This window comes from Cricetulus griseus, chromosome 4 (assembly GCF_003668045.3).
Source record: "Cricetulus griseus strain 17A/GY chromosome 4, alternate assembly CriGri-PICRH-1.0, whole genome shotgun sequence".
Classification (NCBI taxonomy): domain Eukaryota; kingdom Metazoa; phylum Chordata; class Mammalia; order Rodentia; family Cricetidae; genus Cricetulus; species Cricetulus griseus.
The window spans coordinates 223,635,577-223,663,212 of NC_048597.1; the positions used below are offsets into that span (position 1 = coordinate 223,635,577).

The window sequence follows — 27,636 nt, forward strand, 5'->3', positions numbered from 1 at the left end:
GAAATGGCCTACAGTGCTTAATAAACTTGCAAGGACTGGTGCATGCGTGTGTGTGTGTGTGTGTGTGTGTGTGTGTGTGTGTGTGTGTGTGTGTGCATGTGCATACATGTGTGTAGTTTACTTCCCCACTGAAACTTCTCAAAGGCAGAAATATTTATTTCATCATTTCTAGCAAAAGAACTGGCATTTGACTAAGTTACCACCAGGTGAGGAATGAATTCTTCAAGGGGCTGCTGGTCTGTTTCCTTTGATTTGAGGCATTAAAGCCCTGTACTCTTGCTAGGAACTTTCCATCAAGGATGTTCACCAACTCTTTGTGTATGGCTTTGAAATTTAAATCTTCCCTCTTGAAGGCCGAGTTTAAAAGGCGTATTTCACTTTTCTCCCTTTTCCCATGGCTCCGGAGTCTCCTTTTCCTTCACCATATCCTTCCACTCATTTGGGATGAATCACAGAAATGCTTTAGTGCTGTCTTAGGTTTAGCTGGCTATCTCCTTCCCATCGCTCAGTTCCTTCAGCTTCTCTGCATATTCCCGGTGGAACTGCTGCCTGATGTAATTGCCTGGCACTGTTTGGAAAGGCTGAGATCTGTTTTGTATGTTGATTATTTAGCTTTAATGAGTAGAGACACTTATTAGCTGGCCGCAGTCTCTTCTCCCCTCTGTGGGTTGCATTTCATTGCTTGATAATGTGTAAATCATGGATCTCCCTAATTACACACCATTGCCATTTCCTTTGGGCAGGGACTGGGAAATGAGTGAAGGGCTGGGACCCTGAGAGGGAGGTCCAGGAGGGATTCTTCACCCACATTTGGGGATGCTACTGTGATGGAATAAATTCAGGCCCCCCCCCTCTCTCTCTCTCTCTCTCTCTCTCTCTCTCTCTCTCTCTCTCTCTGTGTGTGTGTGTGTGTGTGTGTGTGTGTGTGTGTGTGTGTGTGTGTGTGTGAACCTCCACAAAACTGCATGAGGTCATAACTCCAGCCTGGATGTGGGGGACAAACACATAGACCTTAGCTCTGGCTTAGAGCTACTGGAAACTGATAGCTCTTCAGAGAGGGAGAGTCGGTTTCCTTTAAGTGTGTGACCTTGGTAGGTCACTCATGTTCCAGTGGGTGGTCCCATGTCCACGTGCTTTGGGTGTGTCACTAATTGAATCAGTGGATTTTTTTTTTTAAGGGACAATGTGCTGGAGGGATAGTTCAGCAGGGAAGAGAACTGGCTGCTTTCACAGAGGACCCAGGTTCGCTTCCCAGCACCCACACATGGTGGCCCATAAACAACTGTAACCCCAGTTCCAAGGGATCAGATGTGCTCTTCAGGCCTCCATTGACACCAGGCATGCATACAGGCAGAGGACTCATCCATAAAATAAATAAATCTTTAAAAAAGAAAAGAGGACATGCTGGAAGGAGATAGATATGTTAAAAATACATTGTATACATGTATGAAAATTTAAAGGAATAAAAATACTTTAAAACTGAAGAGATTTGTACAGGGTTGCAATCTTATTTCATTTGAATAAATCGATAGTTGCCATTTGAACAAGTTTGTGTGCACAGAAAATTATATAAAACCTAGAATTGTTTGTGAAGCTCTCCTGTGATTCTTTTAACTTGAAGCATACTCTTGAATCTGGCAGTACTGGAGACAGAATCCCAGGCCCACCTGCTCTTAGCCAGACTTAAATGATTACAATATGCATTTCTACACTCTACTAGGTGCCTGGCAAGCACACCCAAACTCCCATCATGACTGGTGTGCATCTCCAAGGTTGGGAAGCACAATTCATTATTATAGCCACCCCAGCAAGTCTTTGCTTTGACATACATGCATAATTATTGCTTTTAAAAAAGAGTCTAGGTGGCAGATGCATAAACCCAACTACAGAGAGAAGTCCAGCTTGGCAGAGAGGTGCTCAGACCTGCTTCAGTGCTCATGGAGGCATGGTTCAGGATGCCCAGTGTATCTTAGCACCCCACACTCTCCCTAGTGTGCAGTGCTACTGCTGACTTGAGTTTATTTCAAGAAGGATGCTAGGGAGGAGGATGCAGTGTCAGGCCCAAGAGAAATCTTCCAAAGAGGAGGGATCGGGCCATGGAGAGAATAAGGAAGTCATAAGGGATATGAATATGAAGACGTATGGAATAAGGCCTTACTTCCAACTGTTGGATGTTTTGAATATCTCACTATCTGGGTAGCAGCTTCTTTCTGCTGCTCTGAGCAAGTGTTTGTTGGTACAGTTACTTGTCCCTTTGGTTTGTTTTGAATTGTCATGTCTGGAGTGCATGGATTCATTGGCTAGTGCCTCAGAGACGCTGGCACAAAAATAGGGACCCTGCTTATGACTAATGTTTTGTACCAGGTCTTCCTACTTGACCACCTCTAAAATAGAAAGACTAAATATGAAAGCAGGTGCGGTGCGTCATGCCTCTAGTCCAAGTTTGGGAACAGTTGATATGAAATGACTACTGGAGAGTTCAAGGCCAGCCTGGGCTACACAGTGAGACCCTGTCTCTAAAACCAAAAACAAACAAGACAAACAAAAAACACAAGAGAGAAATCACATGGATATTAGCATTTTGCAAATGTCTAGAGCATATCAACACATTAAAAAACAAAACAAAACAAAAAAACAATCCAGCTTTCTGCTCATTACCTAAAGCGATAGCAGTAAAATGATTGCCATGACTTGGTTGTAGTTTGAACTTTCCTTCCAGAATATCCCATGTTGAATTGAGCTCCTACAGTGGGACTTAAGAATAGAAGCCTCAAGTCACTGTGGTGATCAGAAGCAGAGATTTTAGAGATGGCTGGGTTAGACAAGTGCATTCTCATCTGCCTCTTTGAACCCTGATGGTGAGATCAGAAGAGATCCACATGCCACATGCCCTGGCTCTCGCCATGGAATGCCCTGTGCTAGGTGGGACCCTGCCAGCAAAAAGGCTATCGGCAGTCACAGTCCCTCAAACCTTTCTTTCCAGGATTACAAGTCAAAAAGTAAACATTTTGTTATAACTTAGCCACTCTACAGAAAGCAAACTGATTCAGAGAGATACCAAAAGGACAGCCATTACAATCTGCTAGGTATGTGACTGGAGTGTCACAGAAGAAACCTCTCACTGAAAACATATTAGTGACCTGTTTTTCTTCCTTTCTGTTTGTAACCAATTATTCCTGGTCGAAAGAAATAAGTAAGATGTAGATAAACAATTTAGCAAATGTGGGGGTTTAATTGATAATTCAGTTGTGTTTTGATCTAATAACTTTATCCCAGATAGTTATATTGGGGATATTGACTGAAGGGAGGTTTCTGGGAACAGGGGACCAACTGATATGGATGATTCAAGGCCAGACTCACTGTGAACACCTGGCACTATTTCCTTTATTTTGGTTATAAGAAATAAACCATAGAATGATATAGTATCACCATTATCAGTAGACACTGCAATTTTATATTGTACTGTAGTTATGATATTCAATTAAAAATTCCAAAATTCATTAACTCTTATTTGTGGTATTGATGGAGAGGCTCTTATGGGCCACAGGTAGTGGCATAAGCCTCTACTCCCACAGGAGATTGAGCCAGAAGGATTATGAGTTCAAAGTCAGCCTGGGCTACATAGATGACTCTTCTTGTCAACTTGACAAGATTTTAAGTTGCCATAGATACAAACACTGGTTGTATCTGTCAGGTGGGTTGTAGATTAGGATAATTGAGGTACACAGAACCACTCTAAATATGGACAGAAGCATTCCATGGGTTTGGGTCCGACAAAGAATAAAAAGAAAAAAGTGAGTTGAGTACCAGCCTCCAACCCTTTGCTTCCTGACTGTGGGTGCTGTGGGACAGCTCCCTCAGGCTGCTGCTGCCAAACCTTCCCTCCATGATGGACTGCATCCTTATACGATGAGCCACAATGTGCCCTTCCTGCCCTGTAAGCCTTTGTCAGGTCCCTGGGTCAGAGCATAAAGAAAGTATGTATCATATATCAACACCCACCCCCAAGAGAAACTTCTGGATACATTTTGTCAGTATGAATACTTCATTTTGATTCCATGTATTCCACTGGCTTTAAAACTACTGTCTGAGGAGGATTTCCTGAATGCTAAAGAGATCTCAGGAACCCCGAGACATTTAAGAATCATGAAGACCACTCCCCCATGGCAACTTGGCATCTCCATATCCAAGGACTGCTGCAGAATTCAGTCACTAGAGGATCAACAAGTGAAAAAGAACCATCTCATTCTTCCTGGACGTTCTCTCTGGTTTCCTTTTCATTTCACATTGTTTGGCAGTTTCACTTCTGGAGAGGTAACACATTCACAGAGAGAAGATGCAAATGAGTTGAAAAATCCCAGAAGATCTGTCTAGCTTTCTCGTGGCTATTTCCAGAAACGTCCTGAGCAGATGGTGGATGTGGGCGTGGGCAGATGGAAGAGGAAAACCCTAAACACAGAACAACGTGCACCGAGATTCCTCCTCAGCTCAAGGGTGGCACACCACACTTTGTTGTGCACTTTATTTTGCTAACTCATAACCATCTCTCTGAAATTGCTCAAGATCAAAACCCATCTGCTAGTGTCTCTCTTACAGTAAAAGTGGGAAAAGTTGCAATCAAAGTGAGATATTTAAAACTCAGTGTACTTTACAATACAGCAAGTACTCCATGTATTTTATTATTATATTATTATTATTATTATTATTGTTATTATTATTATTATAGTTTTATCAGCTTAAAGAAAAATGGCAGTCTATTGGGTATATTGTTAATGGAAGCTTAAGCAATTTGCTTAAGTAGATTAGCCCTTAGCTCTTCAGAAATGAATTGTTCAATGCTTATTCACTGTGAGGTCATCTCCAGTGGGGATGCTTACATTAGCTGTGAACTTAGGCTGAGCTCCCCAGTCATCCTGATCAAAGGTAGCTTTGACACACACTGCTGGCTAGTTTTATAGATGCCATCAGTAGCTGCCTGTGGGATGGGGGTCTCTGTGTTAAGAGCATGACATGGCAGAAGGGGCTTGGTGAGTGGCAACAGTATTACCATGCCAGCAATTCTTAAAAATAAAAGACACTAGGAGATTGGGGGATGGTTCAGCAACTAAAGGTGTTTGCTACTCTTGAAGAGGACCCAAGCCCAATTCTCAGTATCTGTGTTGGGCAACTACAACCACCTACATCCTAAGCTCCGTGGGCTTCTATAGGCCCTTGCATGCATGTTCACATACACACACACACCCACACACTTATACACATGAATAAAAATAAAACGAATCATTTTTAAACAGCGTCATGGGATATGTATCTTATAAGAACTGTTCATGCTTGACAGACAGTCCTTGTTGGAGAATATAAATTACAAAACAGTAAAAAAAAAAGACCTTGGATCATAAAATTATAAGCATTCTATGTACAAGGGCAACAGCATATCACATGCAGTTTATTTATTCATTCCTGGGTCTTCTTCCTCTGGTCCTCGCATTCTGAGGTCCAAGCATTTGTCTCCAGAAGCCCAGTTAAACATTTCTGAAGCTTCAATGCCCTTCAGCTTAAAGCAGAAGTTTGTACATATGGCTTGTGGAGACGGTACATAATTTTCTTATAGGTTTTTCATAAACAAGAAATAAAATGTCACTCTTTTAAGCAAACTGCAATAGTAGAAGGTGAATGGTAAAGTCTGAATGGCTGTGTCCCTTCACAATGTTGATTTCCAGGGGCTGAGAAGAAGACACAGCTACTAAAGCACCAATATTGCTACTGCAGAGAACTGATGTTTGTTTTCCAGCAGCCGTATCAGGTGGCTCACAATTGCCTATAACTCCAGCTCTGTGGGATCTGACTCCTCTCTGGCCTCCATGTGCACCCGTACTCATGAGCACATCCTACACACTGACATGCATATATGTGCAATTAAAACAGAAATCTTTAAAAATGTTGATTTTGAAATCCAAAGCGATGGCATGAAGAGGTGGGGCTTTGGAGATGTGGAATTCATCAGTATGGCGCCCCTCATGAGTGGGACTGGTGCCTTTACTAGTTTGGTTGTCACTTCCAGCATATACACTCATGTATAACACATGCTTTGTGGAAGCAAGCTCTCACTCAGTCGATGCAGAGATCTTGGACTTCCCCTACCCCAGATCTGTGAACAATATGTTGCCTAGTGTGAGGCCTGGTGCCTAAAAAGAGTACAATACAGAGTTAATTTATGTCATCAGATTTTTCTTCTCTCTAATGTCTTCTTCCACCTTCCTCTTCAGTCACTCCTGTCCAAATACCTAAAGGGAATGCATACAGCACGCTCTTAGAGTACGGCCACCACTTACCTGTCTCTACATCTTTTCTTAGTTACCTGGATTCTAACACATGAAGATGACATCTGTGAATTATCTTGACTCCAGAGACACTTGTAAGTCCGGATCTTAAAGACTCACAGGCTCCAACCAGAAGGCTTAAATGCGCAGCAAGAAGCAAGGGAAAATGCATGAGATAGGACGACACATTGAAGATAAGACACGGGAAGAATGGGTCTGGGATGCTCATACGTCATCCTCCCTCGACTGCATCCCTGAGCCCACTGATGCTGAGTGACACAGAATTCAGATTTGAACAAGGAGGGCAACAGAAGAAGAGAACCAACCAAAGATGCTGCTTCTTCTTGTGGACAGTAGCAGGAGAAGAAATGTCCTCAAGGCCTGCGGGGCTGCCATGGGTGGGTAATGAAAGCCACCAATGGAGGGACCATTCAAGCATCATGAATGTCCAAGACCTCCTATTTTGCATGGGTATTCAGCACATCATACATACACAGGGTTCCCTGGGACTTTCTCTCTACTCATATTTTGTTTATGAATATACATGCATCTCTCTCTCTCTCTCTCTCTCTCTCTCTCTCTCTCTCTCTCTCTCTCTCTGTCTCTCTCTCTCTCCCAGCTTTCAACCTTCCTAAGACAATCTGTCTTAAATATTACCAATTTCTCTATTTAACAAATTCCATGTACTTCATCCAATATTTTTCTCATCTTCCACATCATAATATTTCTGAATAACACAATAAATACACAGGATGGGCTACTTGTTAGTTCTGGAATGTAAGGTGTGAAAGAGCTGGGCAAATCTGGACCAGAAAGATATCCACTTACTTGCTTACCGGAATCACCCACAGGTGAAGGACTGTTCACCACTGATCTTGAATCACCTGAATGTTGCAGGGAAACAAACCACTGCTGAGAAAAGAAACTCTGGCTTTCACATAGCACTAAGTGATTGGTGGGTTCTGGGCATATTGGGAAATTGGGGATGGATAGTTGCTGAACCCTTTTGTGTATGTAAGAGTTGTCAGGAAACCAAACAAAGACCTCAGTGGAAGGCTGTGTGTTCCCTAAAGGACCCCATGGTGGTTCTGTCAGGCTTCCAGGAATGACCACGAGTGGTCCATTCCTCCATTCCCACACCTTCTTGCTTGGAATAAATTTTCTTTTAAATACAAGATTTCTATTTTTATCTTTAACTGTGTGTGTGGACTCATGCATGCACATGTGTCTGTATGTGTTGGAACCCCTGGAAGCTAGAGTTACAGGCAGTTGTGAGCCACAAGGTGTGAGTGTTAGCAACCAAACTTGGGTACTCTACAAAGAAGAGGACCCAACCACCGAGTCATCTCTCTAGCCCCAAATGATCTTTTCTTCTATTGATTCCAGAAAAATAACAATTTAACAAATTGGATTAAATCCAGACACAGCACACCCCCTCCCCACACCTTCCCACAAGTTCCTGGAAAAGTGCAATCAAACACCACAGCCCTGCTTCATTGATTTTATTTTCATTTTTTATTGAAAGCTTCATCAAAGAAAACAGAAATTGAAACCTAATATCCACTGATCTACAGAGAGCCCAGGGAACAGGGGAAATGGTGTCTAACTTGACCATGATACACATGAAAGAACTTAAAGATAAAACCAGAAACGCCATAGGGTTACAAACATGACAGTCAGAGACAGCCATACAAAGATGCCCTTGAATAAAATCTCAAAATGGTATTTCGAAAGGTCCATGGAGTTGAAGACAACTTAAAACAAAGCTTTTAAAGAAGAAGCCATGTCACAGTTTCCTTTGAAACTGAAGTGCTTTCACCCAGAGCTTAAAAATGAAGATTCCAATGATCTCCTCAAGGAAATGGGGACATTTGCTTCCAGAATGGAGACCAGAATAATTTCTGATGCTCAATGTCGCTTTGAAATAATTTTACTATTCCTAACAGGGATGGAATCACTTACTCCTTTTTACATGTGAGGATGTAACACGTTTAGGGAGGAAGAGAGAGCAACTTTATTAATAATGTTGGACCAGGGGTTTTAAAGTCCAAAGTGTAACAACAATGCTACACTTTGTGCTTACATACACAGTGGCCTTAAAATTATGTCTTGGAATATGAGCGACTTGCAGTCTTAATACAGTGATGCTGATTCGAACAGGGACAACAACAAAATAAAATAAAAAAATGATCTTGTGGTCAGAAGATTTTGAAAGGTGATAAAAATGTACATTTAGCCAAAAACAATTGTTATTTTCTCCTGATAGAAATTGTGTTGACCTCCTTTCCTCGTGTTGACTCTCAATGAAGAGAATGAAGCCAAAGTAGCTGTCTTTTAGGGGAGCTAAGTTTGCTGTTGTAATTCTTCCATTTGTGTTTTGCAAGAATGCAGCCAACTCTTGATTATGTGTGGTGGACAAAAAAAGAACATTATGGACTGTTGAAATTCATAGTGTGTAATGTGTGGACATTGATTTCACTAATGATTAAAACTCCCTTGATAAATCAATACTTGGGAAGCAACATAGACTGGAGTGAGTTGTTATTTTCAGTGGTTTCTTCTGTCCACCCTTGTGGTGAAATGCTCAGGTTAACAGGGTCAGTCATTAAGAAGAAAAGACAAAACACTCCCAGATTAGTCAGTTAGCCCTTCGAATATTGACAGTGATTTTTTTTTTTTTTTGAAACTCAGAAAATGGAGCTGTGTTAAGAAAATCTCCCGGGTGACTCAGGGGGCCTCTCAATCCTCCCCCAAATTCCCAAGCTCCATCTTGCCTCTGCTCAGCTCAGAGTCTTCACCAGTGAAAGGAATTCCTCTGCACACTATTCTCCCATCCAGAACAGCTTGGCTGTTACTGTCTAGAAGACATCCTACCCTTTCTGTGACAGCAACTATGTCTGCATGGTACAAGTTGGGATATCAGCCCAAAGATAACAGAAATTAGGAACCAGAGCTGAACCCAGCCTTCTCAAATCATGGGGCCACTTGTGGCTTATCATTTAGCTTTTCACTTTCCTGAACTCTAGGTAATCACAAAGGACAGAAAGGGCAGACAGCATTTGGTTGAAGGGTCCAATTTTGAATGGGTAAGAAATACTATTCTCAACCCACACTGCAATACCAAAACTGTAGAATGAGTTGATTCATCAAAGAAACCCCACGATTCCTTTGCAGGAGGAAATGGCACCTGGGGCCTGCCAATCCTGCCATCTTTGGGGTTCAAGTGAAACTGTCAAGGCCAGCAGGCTAAAAAAAATGTTTAGCATACCAGGTTCAATGGCAAGAAAAAAGAGACCTTATCCTTTTTTTCCATTAATAGATCACAGTTCTGTGACAAGATTATACAATATTCTAGTATGTGATTTCTTCCCATGCCAGATGTCATTAAAAATGACTCGAAGTTCTGGTATCTCACTAGTCTGAAGTCATGTAGTTTCCATTAAAACCCACCTAAGACTGACACTCCATTTTCAACTTGACTGTAGTTGTTTGTACACTCATGGGAATGAGACTGGAGTGTAAAAGTATTTTTAGCCTGTTAACATCACAGTCTATGTAGATAACCCATTGAAATATCTTAGTCATGAAGAAGGTGCAAGGATCCTATCGAAGTTAAACTCCACTCTTCAATAAAGGGGATTTTTAAAGTCAATATAAAATATGTCAGTCTTTCATAGATATTCTAATCATTAAACAATTTTTTGCAAGAAAAAAAACTAAGCATCTGCTGGTATTACCATTAGCTCATACAGGTTCTATCCTGGGGTCCTTCCTTAGGAGACACAGCTACCAATCCCACATACTCTGCTTCTCCCAATAACTTGTCATTATTCAAAGAAACCCACTTTCCTGACACCTAAGTAGCATCTAGATGAATGATGTTTATCTTGTTTGGATCGTGGCTTTAGTTGCTTTCTTAATTTGTCATCCAAGATGTGGTAATGAAAGGGAAAAAAAATCAAAACATCTTGACAGTCTGAAGAATTTGAATTTTACTCCAATCTTTAAAAAAATGACCGTAGTCATAAATCCTATGCAGACTACCATGTGCACTGATGACTAGGCTGAGATTGTGGCATCTGAGCTACACATACTGCACATGTGTATTGTGGGGTCTTGTGTTTATTAAAATGTTGTACTGTAATGTGCTGAAGCCTTTTCTTTTCCTTCTACATTAGACTATCGAAAACAATTTTAGATAAAAATGGCAGAAAAAGAGGGAGCCAATTTGAAATCACACGTATTTTTCTTCCTAAAAGATTTTATGGAATGGCACTATAGAAACAGCCCAAACATAAAACACACACAAACACATTAAATGACATCATGGTTTCCTTTGGCCTGAGGTGGCTTAAAAGAAAAGAGATTATGAAAATTTCAGAGTTGAAAGAAACATTTCAGAATGTATATTTAAGACCGTGAAGTTAACCTAGGCACCTCCAACAGCCACATGGTAGCTACCTCGCAGCCTCATTGTTAGTTAGGCAAATGAGACTCTTTGTATCACATGAAGACATGTATTTGGTACTTTTACAGAAAGGACAAGAAAGTCTGTTGGTTCCGTATGCAAATGAACGATGCCCAGGATAATCCTTACCTAAACAAAGACTCAAGAGAAGGTGATCTGAGAAAGAGAAACTGTGAGTTTTCTGAAAGACCCTGGAACTTGAGGGTTTGTTTCCCAAAAGACAACATTCAAGTCCGTCCTTCCAGCAGGTGCCCCTGAAGGGTGTAGACATCTCAAGTCCCCTCCGAAGCCCAGGAAACTAATAGGGTGAGGGCGAAGCCCAGAACTTCTCTGCAGTTGTGTAGCCATCTCCTGGGACACTGTTCTGTAATTAGTTTGGTGGCCAGCATACAAAGTCACTCTCCAGACCTGAACACTCAAGTCACAGGGTTACAAAGAAGAGAGTCGGGGTCTAGTGAGACAGTGACCCTTTGGGTTGGGTCAGACTCCTCAGTTGTGGGGCTGTGATTTGCCTTCTAATTTGTTTTGTTTTTGAGAGCCTACTGTTTTTTCCTCTCTGCTGTTTGTGTCTGTGTCTTTCCTATGCACTCAGAGAGATGAACCCTGAAGAAGCAGCTCCTCCTACTTGATTCAAATGATTCATTCAAAAGCAAGTCTTCAGAAGAGCTCCATAAACAGAGTTCCACGCCACTGTCTCTAGCTTCAAGCAAAACTATATAAGTGGATCCCAGGTACAATGAGTCAGAACCATTAGGATTTCTCAATAAGCCAATTTAGATCATTTTAAGCCAAGTTTTGTATTATTCTCAGTGCAAATGTCTCCTTTGGTTTTAGTGCTGGATCAACCCTAATTCTTTCAGTTCTTATTGATAAAAATCATACAATTTTTTGATTGTCAACTAGCATGTTAAGAGCTTGCCTCTACTGCACTAAAGGGAAACTTATCTTGGCCCCACTTATCTTGGAGAATTAAACTGAAATTTAAAAAGGTCTGTGTTGGCTCTCCTGTCAATGTCAAGATACAAGAACACAATGGGGAGACTTAAATGAAAACACCCCCTTCCCAAGTACAGAATCAAGGTGTCTTTTCAAAACGAGCCAGTGACAAAATGAAGGTGAGAAGACAAGATCTGTTTATGTTGGCATTTGGAAGGAAGATGATGGTTACCACAGCACAAGGACTACTCAGGGGATTGAGCCCCACTGCAGAGAGCATCACTGAGCCTTTCTGACAAGCGACCCTTCAGACATCTCTCAGAGCTTGTTCAGGAATCTTCCTTAGTCTGCAGTTCATATGAAGACACTGCAACCTCCGGTGTACCAGAGGCCATCCATCCATTGCTGAGAAGAGCCAGTCGGGAGCTGGAAAAGCTCAGGGGAGTGAAAGCCACCCGCTTCCATCAATCCATCCTTCTCAGATTCTTCATGCTTGAACAGCTGAGCACAGTAGGTACAAACTTCAACTATCAACAAATATACATTTCTAGAAAGAAAACAATTCTTTTTGCAGTATGTAAAACACTAGTGAAAGGTAGTTGAAATGAAGTTAGAACTGGTCCGGCCATGTAGGTCAAACAAAACTTTAAGGAAAGAAAAGCAATGTCTACCATCACGACTGTAACAGGGTCTCACTTCATCTTTGGTATAAAATAGGCCATCCGTAGGCTGCAATTGACCGCAACTAAGAAAGACTACAGAAATTGTCAACAATTTCTCTATCTATTGCTTTTTTTGTTTTTGTTTTTTTGTGTGTGTGTTTGTTTTTATTTTTATTTTAATTTTTTGCACTTTTTGACCATAAGCATCTATCTACTTAAGTTTTGTTTTTAGTGCTCGTACGCTAGGTTTTGCAATGTGACAAGCAAAGCTGACTAAAACCTGACAAAGCTCATAGAAAAACTGCAGATAAAAAGCACTAATGCTTTCGCTAGCAACCACGCTCGGTAAATTAAAAAAAAATTGCATTCTGCCCCCCAAACACGCATTATTTCTAATGCAGGTGTTTTTAAACCAATGTGAATATCTTTACCTCAGAATGTCTTTTAGCCTTTTAAAATGATTGTGTCAAAGTTCATGAGAAGTCCCAGCATTTCCCAATTCTTGCAGTTGCCATGGTTTCTTTAAACAACAGATTTTCTTCAAATGAAGAAAAAAACATTTTCTTTTAAATTGTACAGTTTTTTTTCCACCCTAAAATCTCAGTCTCCATCCTCTATGCCAGTGAAAGCTGGCACAATGCTTCAATTCTTTCTTGATATATTTTCTGAAAGAAGACGTTGACAGCCTGCCTCTCGAGCCTCTGGTGTCCTTAAAATTAAGGCAATTAAGATTCAAGATAAACCTTACCTAAATATTTCTAAGAAAACATAAAATATATAAAAAAACCAACCAACCCAGTAGGTTCAATCAAGAAAAGAAAAAGAGAGGAAAAAATAGCTTAATTACTGAGGAAAATAATTTTCTTATACTTCTGGTTGCCCACCTCTTGACATCAGGTTTTCTACTTAAAAAAAAAAAATCTACTTATACCTTCAGGCAAATTTCTGAATTCAAATGTTCTTCACAGAAAACATCAACTTTGATGTTTATATCAACCCCCCCAGGATTTGTTTTCCCTTTAAAAAAATAAAAAGATGACAAAAATAACTGTCAGACCACACGAAGGAACCATTTGCACAGCACATAAAAACTTTGTTGTCTTTGAGTAAAGTATAAAATTAAAAAAAATAAAAATAAAAGAAGAAGAAAGCTTTCCCTTGGCGCCTGTGCAAACTGGAGGCCAACCAACTTCTTGCTCAGTGAAGTTTCTTCATTGAAGGTAAGGGTTCAGATGGACAGCCTCACTCCTGTCTATGGTCTGCAAAGACAAAGGCAGAAGATTGGTCATTACATCCAAGTTCATCTTCTGTGATTTCCCATGACAGTTCCTTAGAAGATACTGGGCCTTTTCACTATGTCATTCTCAAAGATGCAATGGAACAAGCCTTTGAAGCTGTCAAATGCAGTTACTTTCATATAAATACACACTCACAAAAAAGGTCACTCATGTCAAAAATCAAGGTTGATGGACTAAGAACATCTTCTGATTGTCAAATGATAAATAGTACAAAATATACCTCCAGTGTACCCAGTGAGTCATCACTTCTGTCACGGTTTGCTTTCAGTATCTACTAAGACTTCACAGTTGGTAGCCTAGTTTCCAGTGAGGGCTGGGGAGATGATGACAGGACCCTTAGGAGTCCTCATGGCAAATAACTGGGGTCCTGTTTAGAAGGCACTGATGCAGTCGCTGTGGCATTCTGAGTTTTGAGTTAGATACTTTTGAAGATATACTTATTTTGTTTGTGTGTATAACTTTTTGTTGGTATGTATGAAAATGTACCACATGCATACAGCATGTGGAGGCCAGAAGAGGGCATCAGATCCCCTGGAAGTGGAGTTCAAAGGTGTTTTTGCGCAGTCATGTAGATGCCGGGAACCTCAGCAAAGGCAGCCAGGGTCCTTAACTGTCGAACCATCTCTCCAGCTCCTGATTCTGGCCTCATGCGACCCATGCTGGCCTCATGTAGCCTAAGACAAACTCAAGCTCCTAATTCTTAGAGGACAGGCATTCACCACCAGGCCTGGCCCATGAGCTGACAGACCATTTTGCTACCAAAGAGGGACCCATCATTCTCTATTATTTGCCTCACATCTCATGGTGTGAGCAGTACCATAAACTGCCACCACAATGTCATTTGCCAACAGGACCCTCACAGGAGGGCAGACACATGGATTGCACAGTTCAGTATTTCTCTCATCCACCCTAATCTGGTGGATGGTGGCAAATCTCTTTCATCAGCGACCTAATTGTCACTCTTTGGGGAATGGTGATGACATGATAACTTTAAATGGGCAGGCCAGGGTCCTTAAGACTTGAATGGTAACTGCAAAGTTGCAAGTGGAATTTGAAGCAGACACTTCTGCTCTGCATCTGGAAGTATAACTTGACTCACATCCATGCCTTATGAGATCTGGTTAGTTTAAAACTTTATTTTTTTATTTCATTATTATTGTTTTATACATATGCACATGGATAAACGCAAACACATGCTGAGTTCACTTTATACAGTTTCAGAGCTGACCACTTCGTCCTGGATAACCAATAATAACTAAAGAAGAGGCTGACAATTTGAGATGGGGGGGGGGATGGGAAGGGATGAAGGGAGGAAAGAGGAAAATGATATGATTATATTTTAATTAAAATGTACAATAAACTCTAACAGTTTGGTATGTATATTGGTTGTGTGTGCATTCCTGTATGTGGCTCACATAAACACATGGATGGGTGCACACACAGTTGTGCACATGTGGAGGCCAAAGCAAAAGCCAAATGTCTTCCTCTGTTGGTCTCTGCTTTATTTCCCTGGCACTGATCCTGAAGTCCACCTTCTGCTCAGCATGCTAGCTAATATGGCCTTAGATCTGTCTATCTCTGCCCATCCTATGCTGGGGTTACAGGCATGTGTGTCCATTCTCAGATTCTTATGTGGGTCCTGGGGACTGGAACTAATGAACCCATGTTTTCAGAGCAAGTGCCCTTATCAAGTGAGGCACCTACCAAGCCTCCAGATTCTAATTATTTTTAGGGTTTTATATATAGGGTAAGAAATAAGTGATAATTCAGTGGGGATTGTTATTGTCATAGGATTTCCAGGATAAACTACAGTTATTATCTCCTAGGATGAGAGCATACAGTCTTTCTGCATTGATAATGGGGGGGGGGTCCCTCATAAGTCTATCACATAAAGTTCTATGTATTTATTTGTGTGTCTCAATGTGTGCATGCATATGTCTCCATGGGTGTCCATGGAATTCAAAGAGGACCTTGTATCACCAGGATCTGGAGTTACAGGCATTTGTGAGCCACCACCTGTGTACCTTTGGAACCAAATGCTGGTCTCCAGCAGAGCAGCAAGTGCTCTTAACTGCTGAGCCACCTTGCCCAGCCCTAGTTCTCTGTTTTAGTCTGAAAAGGAAAACATGGAACTATGAAAAGAGTTTGTGGCAGACCTTTTATTCATAAGCCTATCATCGTGTTTCTTGAGTTTCCTGGTGACCTTTGTTTGTAATGGCAGTGGTTTACAATGTCTTGAGTGTAGACATTTTGATGTTAGAGGTAGTGTGGCATATCAAGCTGCTTTTCAGGGGCACTCAGTGGCCCTGAGCAGATTTCACACCTCACAGGTGATCAGCTGGTGTCTGATGAGAAGTTCCAGCCATTAGCAAGTACTTAAAGGCCTCCTATCTCCTCCTGAGCAAAGGGCTTCTCAGGAGAGCAGGGGCATGTTAGTTAGCAGGATGATAGTGGGGGAAAGCTTTCCAGTTCCTATACTGAAGAAGCTAAGACAGCAGGGACTGACTAAATTATTTTAGAGATATTTTCCCATTACACTGCAACAGATATAACAGAAATATATTTTGTCTTGCAAGTATACATGCATGTATCTGTGTGTGTGTGTGTGTGTGTGTGTGTGGAATTAATATATATTTAATTTCAGACTCTCCATGTGAAAGCAAAGATGTTGTAATTGTCTGTCTTAATCTGGTTTATTTCACTTAATAAACCTCCAGTGCAACTTGTGTCTCTCAAAATGTCATTACTTATAGCTGAATAGACTTCTATCATGTTGCTATGGACCATATTTTCTTTATCTGTTCACCAGTTGACCACAGGTGTGGTTGATATGCTCAGCTTCGTCATGATTTTCGGAGTGACAGAATGACTTCTTTAACAAGCCAAAGGATGGCAGAGAGCAAACCTCTACAGACAAGTTCATCTGAATGTTCTCCATTCACCAGAGATTCAGTCATGATCCAGAAGGTTGACTGGTTTGCACACAAAGGCTTCTCCAATTATTCTTTCCCACTGTTAGTACCTCTAGTCTCAAAGCAGAGCTCTTAGGGTTTAATCTATACATTTGTTCCACAAAAATCCTAATGTAATTTGCTTTATGGGTGATTAAAATTTTTCATGAGTAATTCTATATACTTAATTATTCTTCTTTGCCATTTAATTCCTGAGCAGGGCCTAATCTCTGCATTATATATTTAACAATATTTTCCTTTTTCCAGGACCATTTACATGGGTGTTCAAAGTCAACCTCCATTGAGAACATCACTACAACTGTCTAAGATTAAGAGCAGAATGTCAGGTCACTATCTAGTGGCAGGTGGGAATACTAGAATTTCCTCAAGAATATGTAACAAGAAAATTTTTTTAATGACTGCAATGTTTCTCTTGAAGTGAGCACCCTCACCAACTCTCTTGGATCATGTGACTTGCATTAACCAACCCAATAGGATAACAACCAATACACAGAAACAAAACTAAGTGCCTGCTTTTGTTGGGCTTGCTTTTCTGCTGTCCTTGGAATTCTGACTGGTCTGGAAATTAATTTGTTATGAAATGAAAATCATAGGGTCAAACCTTCCATCATCCAAAAGCAGAAGGCTGTGGATGACCAGGTACTCACCCAACAGGGCAGAGTATAGCCAAGCTAAAAAATATACTACCTGAAGCCAGCTGGAAACAGCCCATCTGATCATGAGCTCAAGAAATGCCTACCACTAAGTTTATGGTGGTTTCTGTGAAACCAAACAAACAGAAACACTTTGAGAAAGGACTTGCAGATCTCTGCTTCTAGATGGAGAAGCTTGGCACAGCATGAACTTACTTGGATTGTTGGAAAGAGTATGCAGGTGCGTGTTCATTGGGTGTGTCCACTGCTAACTGTTGCTGCTGACCACTGCTGTCCTGGGATGAAGGGGCCACCGTCTGGGGAGAGGTATCAGCAACAACACCCTGAAGAGGCAAATCAGTACACACAGGGCTTATTTGTTTTAGCAAAGGGCCCTCTCTATTTGTAGCACAAAACCCTTCTTCTATTGGGCTTGAAAAGAGAGAACTCTCAGCCACAGGAAACCACAGCATCGGAGTAAAAGAAAATATCAGGGTATGCTTGCATAAAGGTTCATCCTGTTGATATTGATGATACAACACTAATAAGCTCTGCCATTGCCATCAGAAGTCCTTGGGAGGGTCTTATGGTCAGAAAACCATTTCAATTGTGGTTGGATAGAGAACTATGATCTCAGTAAAAGCCATCTATAATCATAGCCAAAGGTCTCTTACAATGATATAAGCATGTTTATGAAGATTTATTGTAACTTTCTTTATGTGTAGATGTGAATATATCTATGTGCACATATACTTGTGTGTGTGTGTGTGTGTGTGTGTGTGTGTGTGTGTGTGTATGTGTGTGTGTGTGTGACCATGGAGGCCAGAACAAAGTGTTAACTCCCTTGGGACTTGAATTGAAGATGTTTGTGAGCCTGTGAGACTCCAGACTTTGGGGCTGACAACCAACTTGTTGTTCTCTGAAAGAGTAGAAGGAAGCATCTCTCTAGTTTCTTGCATAGGACTTTTGTTGTTGTTTGTGTTTCATTTTAGACAGTGTCTCTTTGTATCCCTGGCTGGCCTGGAACTTACTACCTAGACCAGGCTGGCATGGAATTCACAGAGATCTGCCTGCCTCTGCCTCTGCCTCTGGAGGGCTGGGATCAAAGGTGTGAGCCACCTCACCCAGTCCATTGTGTAGTTTTGCTTGCTTTCTTTCTTTTTAAAAATTGTTTTATTTTGTTTTGTTTTGTTTTCTAAGACATTCACAGGCATTCAGAAAAATAAAAGGAGAGGAGAAATGGATGAGGAGCAGGGAGCAGGGAGAGAGGGAAAGGAAACAGCAGCAGGGGCAGCTTGAAGCAAGGCCAATCTTGGACACCTGCTGTGAGCTGTATGTCAAACACTCGTGTTCTGTTGTTCCCCATCACAAACCTGCTATTTTTGAACTTTTTAGAACCTCTGAACAGGATTGGTTTGTGATTGGTCAATTGACTGATGGATAGATGCCAACAAATGTCCATCTGGTGTTTTTACAGGAACATGACTAGTCTTTTCTTCATAAGCATGGATTCGAGGTTGAATAGTAAAAGATAGTTACGGTCTCTTCTTTCTCTCCAACTCCAGATCTAACTTGAAGAAGAGTTTCCTTCTAATAAGCTACCTTGTTAAATGTGTCTGCTATTCCACACCAATTAAAGGTGCCGGCAGCCCTTTCTGTAGCATAATTCTTTGGTATAGACATATAGAAATGAAATACGTTATACAGGTTAATGCTCACAGTGCTTGCAATGTGTTGACTGCTAATTTTCTCGAGACATGGCTGCTATTTAGTCACTACATATAGCAAAGCAACACGTAATCTAATCTCATGTTCTTGAACTCCAATTAAAACCTGTTTAATATACCATTATTTTGGACACAAATCTAGGAAATTAAAAACAATAAGGATGTGATGTCCTCAGTTTCCTAGGCTGTGCAACAATGCCTTTTTAGTCTCGGGGGCTTTCTTTACCTGGACTCCAGCGTACATTTGTTACCCACCAGAAGTAAATCTGTAAACATTTTCAGAGATCCAACTTAGTTGGCAAAAACCTCCGTCAACCTCTCTATTGGTCAATTTTTCACATGGAGAAATACAAACACTCTAGTTACTGGTTGTGTATGGAGAAGGCAAGATGAACTCAAGGAAGTATATTGTTTAGTTTTTCAGCTTCTAGCTGATGAGAAGCAATGCCCACACATGACTACAAAGCACTTGGGGCATTCAGGGAAGAGGGACTGTGGCTGTAACTATAGATGGATACAGTCTCAGTACGCAGCAGCATCTATGTGACTCTGAGCCTTCCCCTCTTCTCTGTAGCTTCATGGCTCCATCCAGTAAAATGAGAGCTGATGAGGATGCATTTGTCCTAATGAAAAGAGACAGGGAGCTTTGCTTCCACTAAGGACAAGATGACAGTATCATTCATGATACCCACAGTGATTCCATTTGCATCTTTCCTGTCTATAGGAAGCTAGAGTATATTGAGTTCATTCATTAAAACAGTGGGCTTTTGTCCATTTCTTTTCTAGGGTTCTAGGGATGGAGCCCATAGCCTTATATATACTAGGTAAGTGTTGTGTGACTGAACTACACTCCCAACTGAAGCAGTGATTCTTAAATCCTTATTTTTTTCCCTAAGACAGGATTCCGTTTCTCTGTAGCCCTAGCTTCCCTGGAACTCATTCTGTAGACCATGCTGGCCTTGAACTCACAGAATCCTCCTGCCTCTATCTCCTGAGTGCTGGGATTAAAGGCATGTGCCACCATCACCTGGCGGTTCTTAATTCTTAATACCTACTGGCATCATCTGGGAGTGTATAAACATGCCTAACCCAGTACATATTCCAGAAAAATCAGCAAGAATCTCTTGATCTCTGTGATCAAATTCAGGAATCCATATTTTTAAAGCATCCATCTCATAATAATTTTAATGAGCAGAAGTGTCTGAAAATTAAGGAGCTGCCTCATTTTTGTGAACATCTGGATTCTCAAGAGATCATCTTAAAAGTAACACCTAAGCAAATTCAGGAAACAGAGTGGTGGTATCTGACACCTCCCCTTTCTAACAAACTCCTAGGTGATATTGGGATGGTTAATTTTGGTTCTCAGCTTGATGGAAGACTTGGGGGATCAGCCCACGATACACCAGTGTGGGGATTCTCGATTGCATTAATGAGGTGAGGATACCAACTGTGTGTGGTGCCCTTCCCTGGCTGGAGCCTGGACTGTGCACGTCAAGGAAGGGAAGATGGACAGCAGTCTGTTCATTGCTCTCTGCTTCTTGACTGAAGATGGGATGTGAAGATCGGCTTTGCCTGACTCTGACTTCCCCGCCATATGATGGGCTGGAGCCCATATGAGTCTGTTCTCTCTTAGGTTGCTTTGTCATATACTTTTTTATCACAGCAACAGGAAAAATAACTAAGACAGAGATCCCATGATGCTGGCTGAGGGGTCACTCTCAGGATCAAGTTGTAAACTGTCCCTCCTCTCTGCTCATGAGTGTTTGCGGTGTGCATTTGATGGGAAAGGGTTTGTTCTTTGGACTTCCGTCTAGTCATGCAAATTACTCTTCCTTCATACCCCTGTGTATTATTGGTTAACTGCCTGTGGAAAGCAACATTTGGTTTGGGTGCGCCGACATGTAGGCTTCTGTATGCCCAGCTTGCAGGGTCGTGTTTTACACTAGCAGACAGACTTTATCTGAAGATTCCTCAGATTATGGGGACCCGTGTGGCCGAGATTTCTCTTTCCTAGCCTCTTTGTGTTTACAGGATAGACTTACTTCAATAGAAACAGCTGTCGGAGGCACAGGCGTGTACTGGGGAATGTAGGTCCCTTGCATAGGAGCAGCAGTCATATACTAGAGAGAATCAAAGAAAAATGCGCATGAACTTGGGGGTTGCAACTGGAGGAAAAGTCAGACACTATATGAGATGACAAATGGACAACACATCACTGGTTAAACTCCATGTTCACCAACAATGACAGGTCTTATCAACAGTGACTACTGCCTACAGATCCCATGTCAGTAACCCGCTCTTCCCATATCGTTCCCCAATCAGCACAGGTTTTCTCAGTCCACCTCCTCAAGCTGTCATTCTCGGCACTCTATGGAAGAGCTGGAATGTCTCCTATTTCACAGATTCCATAAGTGCCAAGATGGTGTCTGTTCTTTTCTCCATTTTGTTGCTAGGACCTATCACACAGAGGCTCCTGAGAGGCATTTGTTGAATGAATGAATCATCATAGTCATTTGAGAGCAATGATTTTTAACTAAAACTGTCAAGGAACAATGTAAGAAGCACTTACACAGCACTGCATCAATGGCAAATGTTTCCCTATCACCTTTGTTAATATAAATGACTGGAGATGTCTCCCAACGGTAGGGAGATTGTCTAAAATGCACAAGCCTGTGGGTTCCATCCCAAAGCACAGCAAAGGAGAGGGGGATTGTTACAGATAACTCTCAAGTCTCTTTTGCCTCCCTTTCCCATTCCATCCTCAAGGCACCATGAGTATTTTCTTACTAATACCTTGTAAAGAAACAGGCCAGAGGACTGGAGAGATGCCTCAGCATTTAAGATTGTATTCTCTTCTTCCAGAGGACCGGAGTTCAATTTCCAGCACCCATGTCACACAGCTCACAACCACCTGTAATTCCAGCTCCAGGAGAACTCTGGCCTCCACAGACATCTGCATGTACTCTTACCCCTCACATAATACACATAATTAAAAATTATAAAAATTTCTGTTTGGATAAATTATATTTACTAACATATGTATTGTGGATAACAGACACATATTTTTTTGTAGTGAAAAGGTAAAATTCCAGAATAATGATGTGGACACAAAGACTCATACACACACCCCTCCACACAGACACACACACAAATACACCACATACACCACACACACCACACAGACACGTGCATATCTACACCACACACACACACACACACACACACACACACAAACACACACACACACACATAAATAATTAAGCACGACCTGTATTCCCATTTGTACTGTATATTCTTCCTGCAAATTCACAGCCCCACTCTATGTGAACAAAATGATGGAATCTTGCTGGCTTCTAAAACCTGAGACAGATCACAAAACTACAGGACTAGAGTTAAGCCACGAGGCAAGGTTTCTATCTCACAAAGGTTCCAAGACTTGATTTCATGGAACATCCGAAGTCTCTGGTCCTGTACTCTTCTCAGATGGCTGAGGTCAAATAGTAAGGCCATACATATATAGTAAAACCCGCATTGTTTGCTCTGTGTACACTGGTGTAGAGGTGCACTCTGAACAAAGGAAGACCAGCAGGGGTTGTTTACCATTCACAGACAAGATTGGAGCAATAAAGTGACTTTGAAATAAACTCATCCCCATTCTAAACTAAACCCTTGTACATTCTTGCCAAAAATAGATCAGTCTTAATTAAACAACCCCAAACCAAACAAGCCACACCATTATCTTCAGTGCATTCACAGAAACAAATAACCAAGTTCATTTCCTGCTGTACAAAAACGGGTTTTGTAATTTGGATAAAGCAACTGTTTGAAAGGCTTAGTGCTATCTGCACCCATGACCAGAGACCCTTGGGATCTTAAGGCAGCCATCACTCTTCTCATGAAACCGTCAGAATGCCATCTCTTTGAAGGCATGAACTATGCTTTACTTGTTTCTGACTCTCCCTGATGCCCAGGACCCAGTAAGGGATGGCAGTGGCTCAGTCAGTGTTTTCTGAGTAAACATAAAGACCCAAGTCTAGTGCCCCAGCACACACACACACACACAAACCCAGTGCAGTGACGCACTTCTGGGGAATGGTGGGAGAGGGGACAGGGGGAACCCAGGAGCTTGCTGACCAGCTAGTCTAGCCGAGCAATGAGTCCCAGGTTCAATGAGAGACCCTGTTTCAATAATTAGGGTGGCCAGCGCTAGAGAGATGACTCAGCAGCTATGAGCACTTGCTGTTCTTGCAAAGGACCCAGGTTCGGCTCCCACCATCGCTATCTGCAATTCCAGGGGATTTGCCATCTTCTGGCCTCCACAGGCCCCAGACAGGCACACTGCACAACACATACATGCAGGGAGAACACTTTTACACAAAAAAATAAAATAATCTTAAAAGATAAAACAAAACAAAAAACAGGGTGGCAGACTGGAAACCTGTCTCAGGAGGAAAGTAAGGACACTTGCTGCCAAACCTGATGATGTGAGTGGGTTCACAAGGCCCCACAATGCTGGAAGAAAGAAGAGAACTAAATCCTTCAAGTATCAGGTTATACTCTAGTCGTCACACACTGGCATACACACACACACACACACACACACACACACACACACACACACACACACACACAGTATCCATGTTAAATCCCTTATATTTTATTACAAATCAACATGTTTCATGGCCCTCCATCATTCTGGGTCCATTCTGATAATAACTTCACACCCACCCCATGGTGTGCCTGTCTACTCTTTAAGCAAATTCCCCAGACAGTTCATCTCATTATTTTGCACCCTAGAGTGGACAGTAAATATCCAGATATAGAACTTTTTTCAATTTTTCAAATAAGTACAGAACATTAGAGTGACATTTTGACAAATACAATTTCCGGTCTAGCACCCCTTGGCTAGGTATGTGCTTAGTCATGAACACCCCCTTCCCCCCGCGGCACTGGAGAGATGGCTGAGTGACTGAAAGCTCTTGCTGCTCTTTCGGAGGACCACACTTTGTTTCATTCCCTGTACTTGCAGTGTGGCTGACAACCATCTGTAACTCCAACTCTAGGCCATCCAATTCCCTCTCTGGTCTCAGCAATCACTGTTTGTGTACACACACACACACACACACACACACACACACAAAGCATGCATGCATAAAAATAATAAAAAGAATATTTTCAAAAACACAACCCCTGGCATACTGCCTGTCTGGAGAGAAAAACACTCTGGGTTCCAACACATTTGAGCAACATTATATAATACACTCCTTTGACAAATAAAAATGAATGTAACATTCTATATGAAGGAGCTGAAGACCCCTGCTTTTAAAAAAGACTACTTAAAGCTGATTAAAAAAGCATTTGCAAAATGTTTATTCCTGCAGGACCTTCACTTAGACCTTCTTTTTAGGGAATGTCCTTTCTCCCCCGAAATCCCAAACATGGAAGCAGATTTTGAGCCATGTGGCTTTGCTTTAGTGCAGAGTGGCATTGTTGGTCTTCATGTTCCTAGACTTTGAGGGTTCCTTACAAAACTTCTCATCCACTAGCAAGAGGATCAATGCCATCTGTAGCTTTGAGGGAGGCAGTGATGAAGACAACTACTGGGGTATTTGGTAGTGGTCATGAACCTTGCACCTGGATCTAACAACTTAGCATGCATGATATTTACATAAAGTGATGTCACCGGTCCCCAGGGACAGAAGGACACTTTGATGTCCCCACATTCTGCTGTGTGCATCTATAAGGATGCTTGCCTGAGACTTTGATATGGGAACCCAATGAATTATTTAGTCCTCCCTGCCAAGCTGAAGCATTCCCAAGCAGCCTGGTTAATGAGGACGTTTTATGTGATTCTGAGCTAAGCTTCCTCAAATGACTGGATTATTCAAAAGCCCCATCTGTGTTTGGCCTCTGTAAAACTGAATCAATAAGTCTTCATTCCTTTGCTAACATTCAGTTGGGTTTAGAACATGGCCAAAAAGTGATCTGCAGATGGAGGAATTCACACTGAAAGTCTCCTCAGAAGCCGGAATTTGGAGAGTGGTTCGCTCACTTTACAGCAAGCAGCAAGCAGCAAGCAGCAAGCAGCAAGCAGCAAGCAGCAAGCAGCAAGCAGCAAGCAGTTAAGAGCACTGGCTTCTCTTCCAGGACCTAGAGTTTGGTAACTAGTGTCATAGTGGCTCACAACCATGTATAATTCCACTTTCAGGTGATCTGTCACCCTCTTCTGGCCTCCATGGGCACTACACTCGTGCACAAGCCCACATATTCTCTCTCTCTGGCTCTCTGTATCTCTTGTGCATGCACACAATTAAACAATTTTTTAAAACTTGAATGAAAATATGATAATGTTACCAATTGATTTTTATGATTATTTCTTTTTCATACGTGTGTGTGTGTGTGTGTGTGTGTGTGTGTGTGTGTGTGTGTGTACAGGTGCATGTGCACATATCTGCATGTGTAGATGCCAAAGGCATTATCATTCCTAGAAAACTATCTGCCATTTTGAGAGACAGTGTCTCTCACTGGTCTAGAAATTGCCGAGCAGGTTAGGCCGACTGGCTCAAAGATCCATGAATCCCTAACTCCCCTCTGCTGGAATTAAAAGAATATATCATGTTCTGAGATTTGAACTCAGGTACTGGAACACAAGCCCTTTAGCAGCTGAGTCATCTCCCCAGCCCCTTTCGGGTGTCTCTAGTTTTCCTGTAGAAAAGACTACCCTATTACACCTGGTAATCTAACTTCACGCCACTGTTCTGAACAGAGACAGGAAAGATTTTTTAGCCTGGGACGGGATCTGTGCCAGTCAGTACGGCATATTCAGCAGGAACAGCTTTCTGGCTACTCTTCTTTTGTCAACAGGAAATGCAACAGGCAGATCTGAGGATTAAGGGCAGATTATATAACTCAAGCCAGTTCTGTGTGGATTGAAGACTCTTAAAACTATTATCTTCGGATAAACTTGGAAGGCCAGGCTCTCCTCTGACACACACACACACACACACACACACACACACACACACACACACACGTATGAAAAGAAATAATCATAAAAATCAATTGGTGAAATTATCATATTTTCATTCAAGTTTTAACTTAAAACTATTATCTGCGGATAAACTTGGAAGGCAAGGCTCTCCTCTGACAAACTTTCTAGGGTAAAGCCCAAAGAAGTGACAGCCTTGCTAAGTTAGGACAGAGCACTCATGGGAAATGGCTATGGCGATGACTGCAGGCCCAGCTCTCAACGTTTCTCTTCCAGCACACAGTTGGGGTTCTGTATGAGCACACACAAATAGCATCCAGATCCAATTATCCAGGTTGGATAAACAGTGTTCCATTATCTCTCGACACCTCGTCTTTTGAGAAAGTGTCTCTCACTGAACCATAGCTCACTGACCATCTAGGGTGGGTGGCCATTAGTCTCCAGGGCCTGAAATTTACTTTCATCACCTACAAGGGCTGGGGCTTGCAGTTGTGCACAACCACACCTGGATTTTACTTGGATGTTGGGGATCAAACTTAGGATCCTCATTCTTGTGGCAGGTACTTTAACCACTGAAACCAATTCTGTCCTTTCTGACTTGGCATATCCTTGGAATTACTTAATAAGACAATTTCACAGGAATAGATTACATGCTTCAGGCTACTTATTATAATTTTTATTATTAAATGACATTTTATTTGTGTATGCATATAAGGCACATATGTGGTACCATAGAGCAGATAAGAAGTTCAGAGTTTATTCTCTACTTTTATCACGTGGACCCCTGGGATTGAACTCAGGTCATCAGGTTTGGTGGCAAGCACCTTTATGCACTGAGACATCTCGACAACCCTAGACTAATTGCTTTTTAATGGTTGTCTTCCAAAAGCTACAGAATATCTGCCATAGTGTTTTATGAATACAAATTATTTATATGGTACATTATTGATTGAGCTGTGGAAAGGAGTAAGATAAAAACGAAATGGCAGATAACATGGATGAATCTGTATAATCTTTTCCATCCAGTAGCAGCTTGAAGTCATGTAGTCACCGATGTGTTTTCTCTTGTAACCACTTGATAAATTATATATATTCTTCAGGCTATGGGCTTTACTGTAGGTAAAGTGCTGAATGGCCACCTGCAAAGCCACAGAATAAATTCCAAACTTTTTCACTTGTTCCAAGAAGTCTAGACACTGCATCATTGTGAGAACCTCAGGAAGAGAAAAGGAAAACACAAGACTAGAAAGGTAGCTTGGTTTTGCCTATTTGAATTGGGCCAAGATGTTTCTACATCTAAGTAATCATTGATTGTTTCAAAGGAAACAGAAAAAAAATCTGAAAATGATTATTTCTGTATTGACTCCCTTCTTCATCATGGTGAAACAAAACCAAGAGCTTCAAATGTTTCCTGTGGGGCAACTTCTTGTTTTAATTATTTGTCAGGGACAAAGAAGATCCACCCTTTCAGGATTCCTGAATGAAGCAGCTAGCTCATTTAGAGTTGTAAAATGATTAGGCCTTATGTGGGTGCGGTTGGCTATGTCTATAAACTCTTAAGGATGGGACATGTTTTAGAAAAGAGAGGCAGTCTTGTGGTGGTATCTTGCTTGTACAAATAAAGCATGTTTGAAGG

The 27,636-nt window shown here is 41.5% G+C and overlaps 1 protein-coding gene across 8 annotated transcripts in view; it reads right to left on the reverse strand.

Annotated features, from left to right (window-relative positions):
- Positions 1–7,813: 7,813 nt before the first annotated feature.
- Positions 7,814–27,636, reverse strand: part of Rbms3 (RNA binding motif single stranded interacting protein 3) — a 680,800-nt gene continuing 660,977 nt past the window's right edge. For 4 of the 8 annotated variants that reach the window (XM_035444039.1, XM_027415323.2, XM_027415322.2 and 1 more), the window contains 3 exons: positions 21,055–21,132; positions 17,502–17,629; positions 7,814–13,642 (listed from right to left, as the gene is read on the reverse strand). In XM_035444039.1, coding sequence (XP_035299930.1) covers positions 13,636–13,642; positions 17,502–17,629; positions 21,055–21,132 — 213 coding nt within the window. In that variant the 3' untranslated portion in view covers positions 7,814–13,635. Of the gene's footprint in view, positions 13,643–17,497; positions 17,630–21,054; positions 21,133–27,636 lie in introns of those variants that run through there. The other 4 variants (XM_027415326.2, XM_027415321.2, XR_004769778.1 and 1 more) reach the window with 3 other exon arrangements.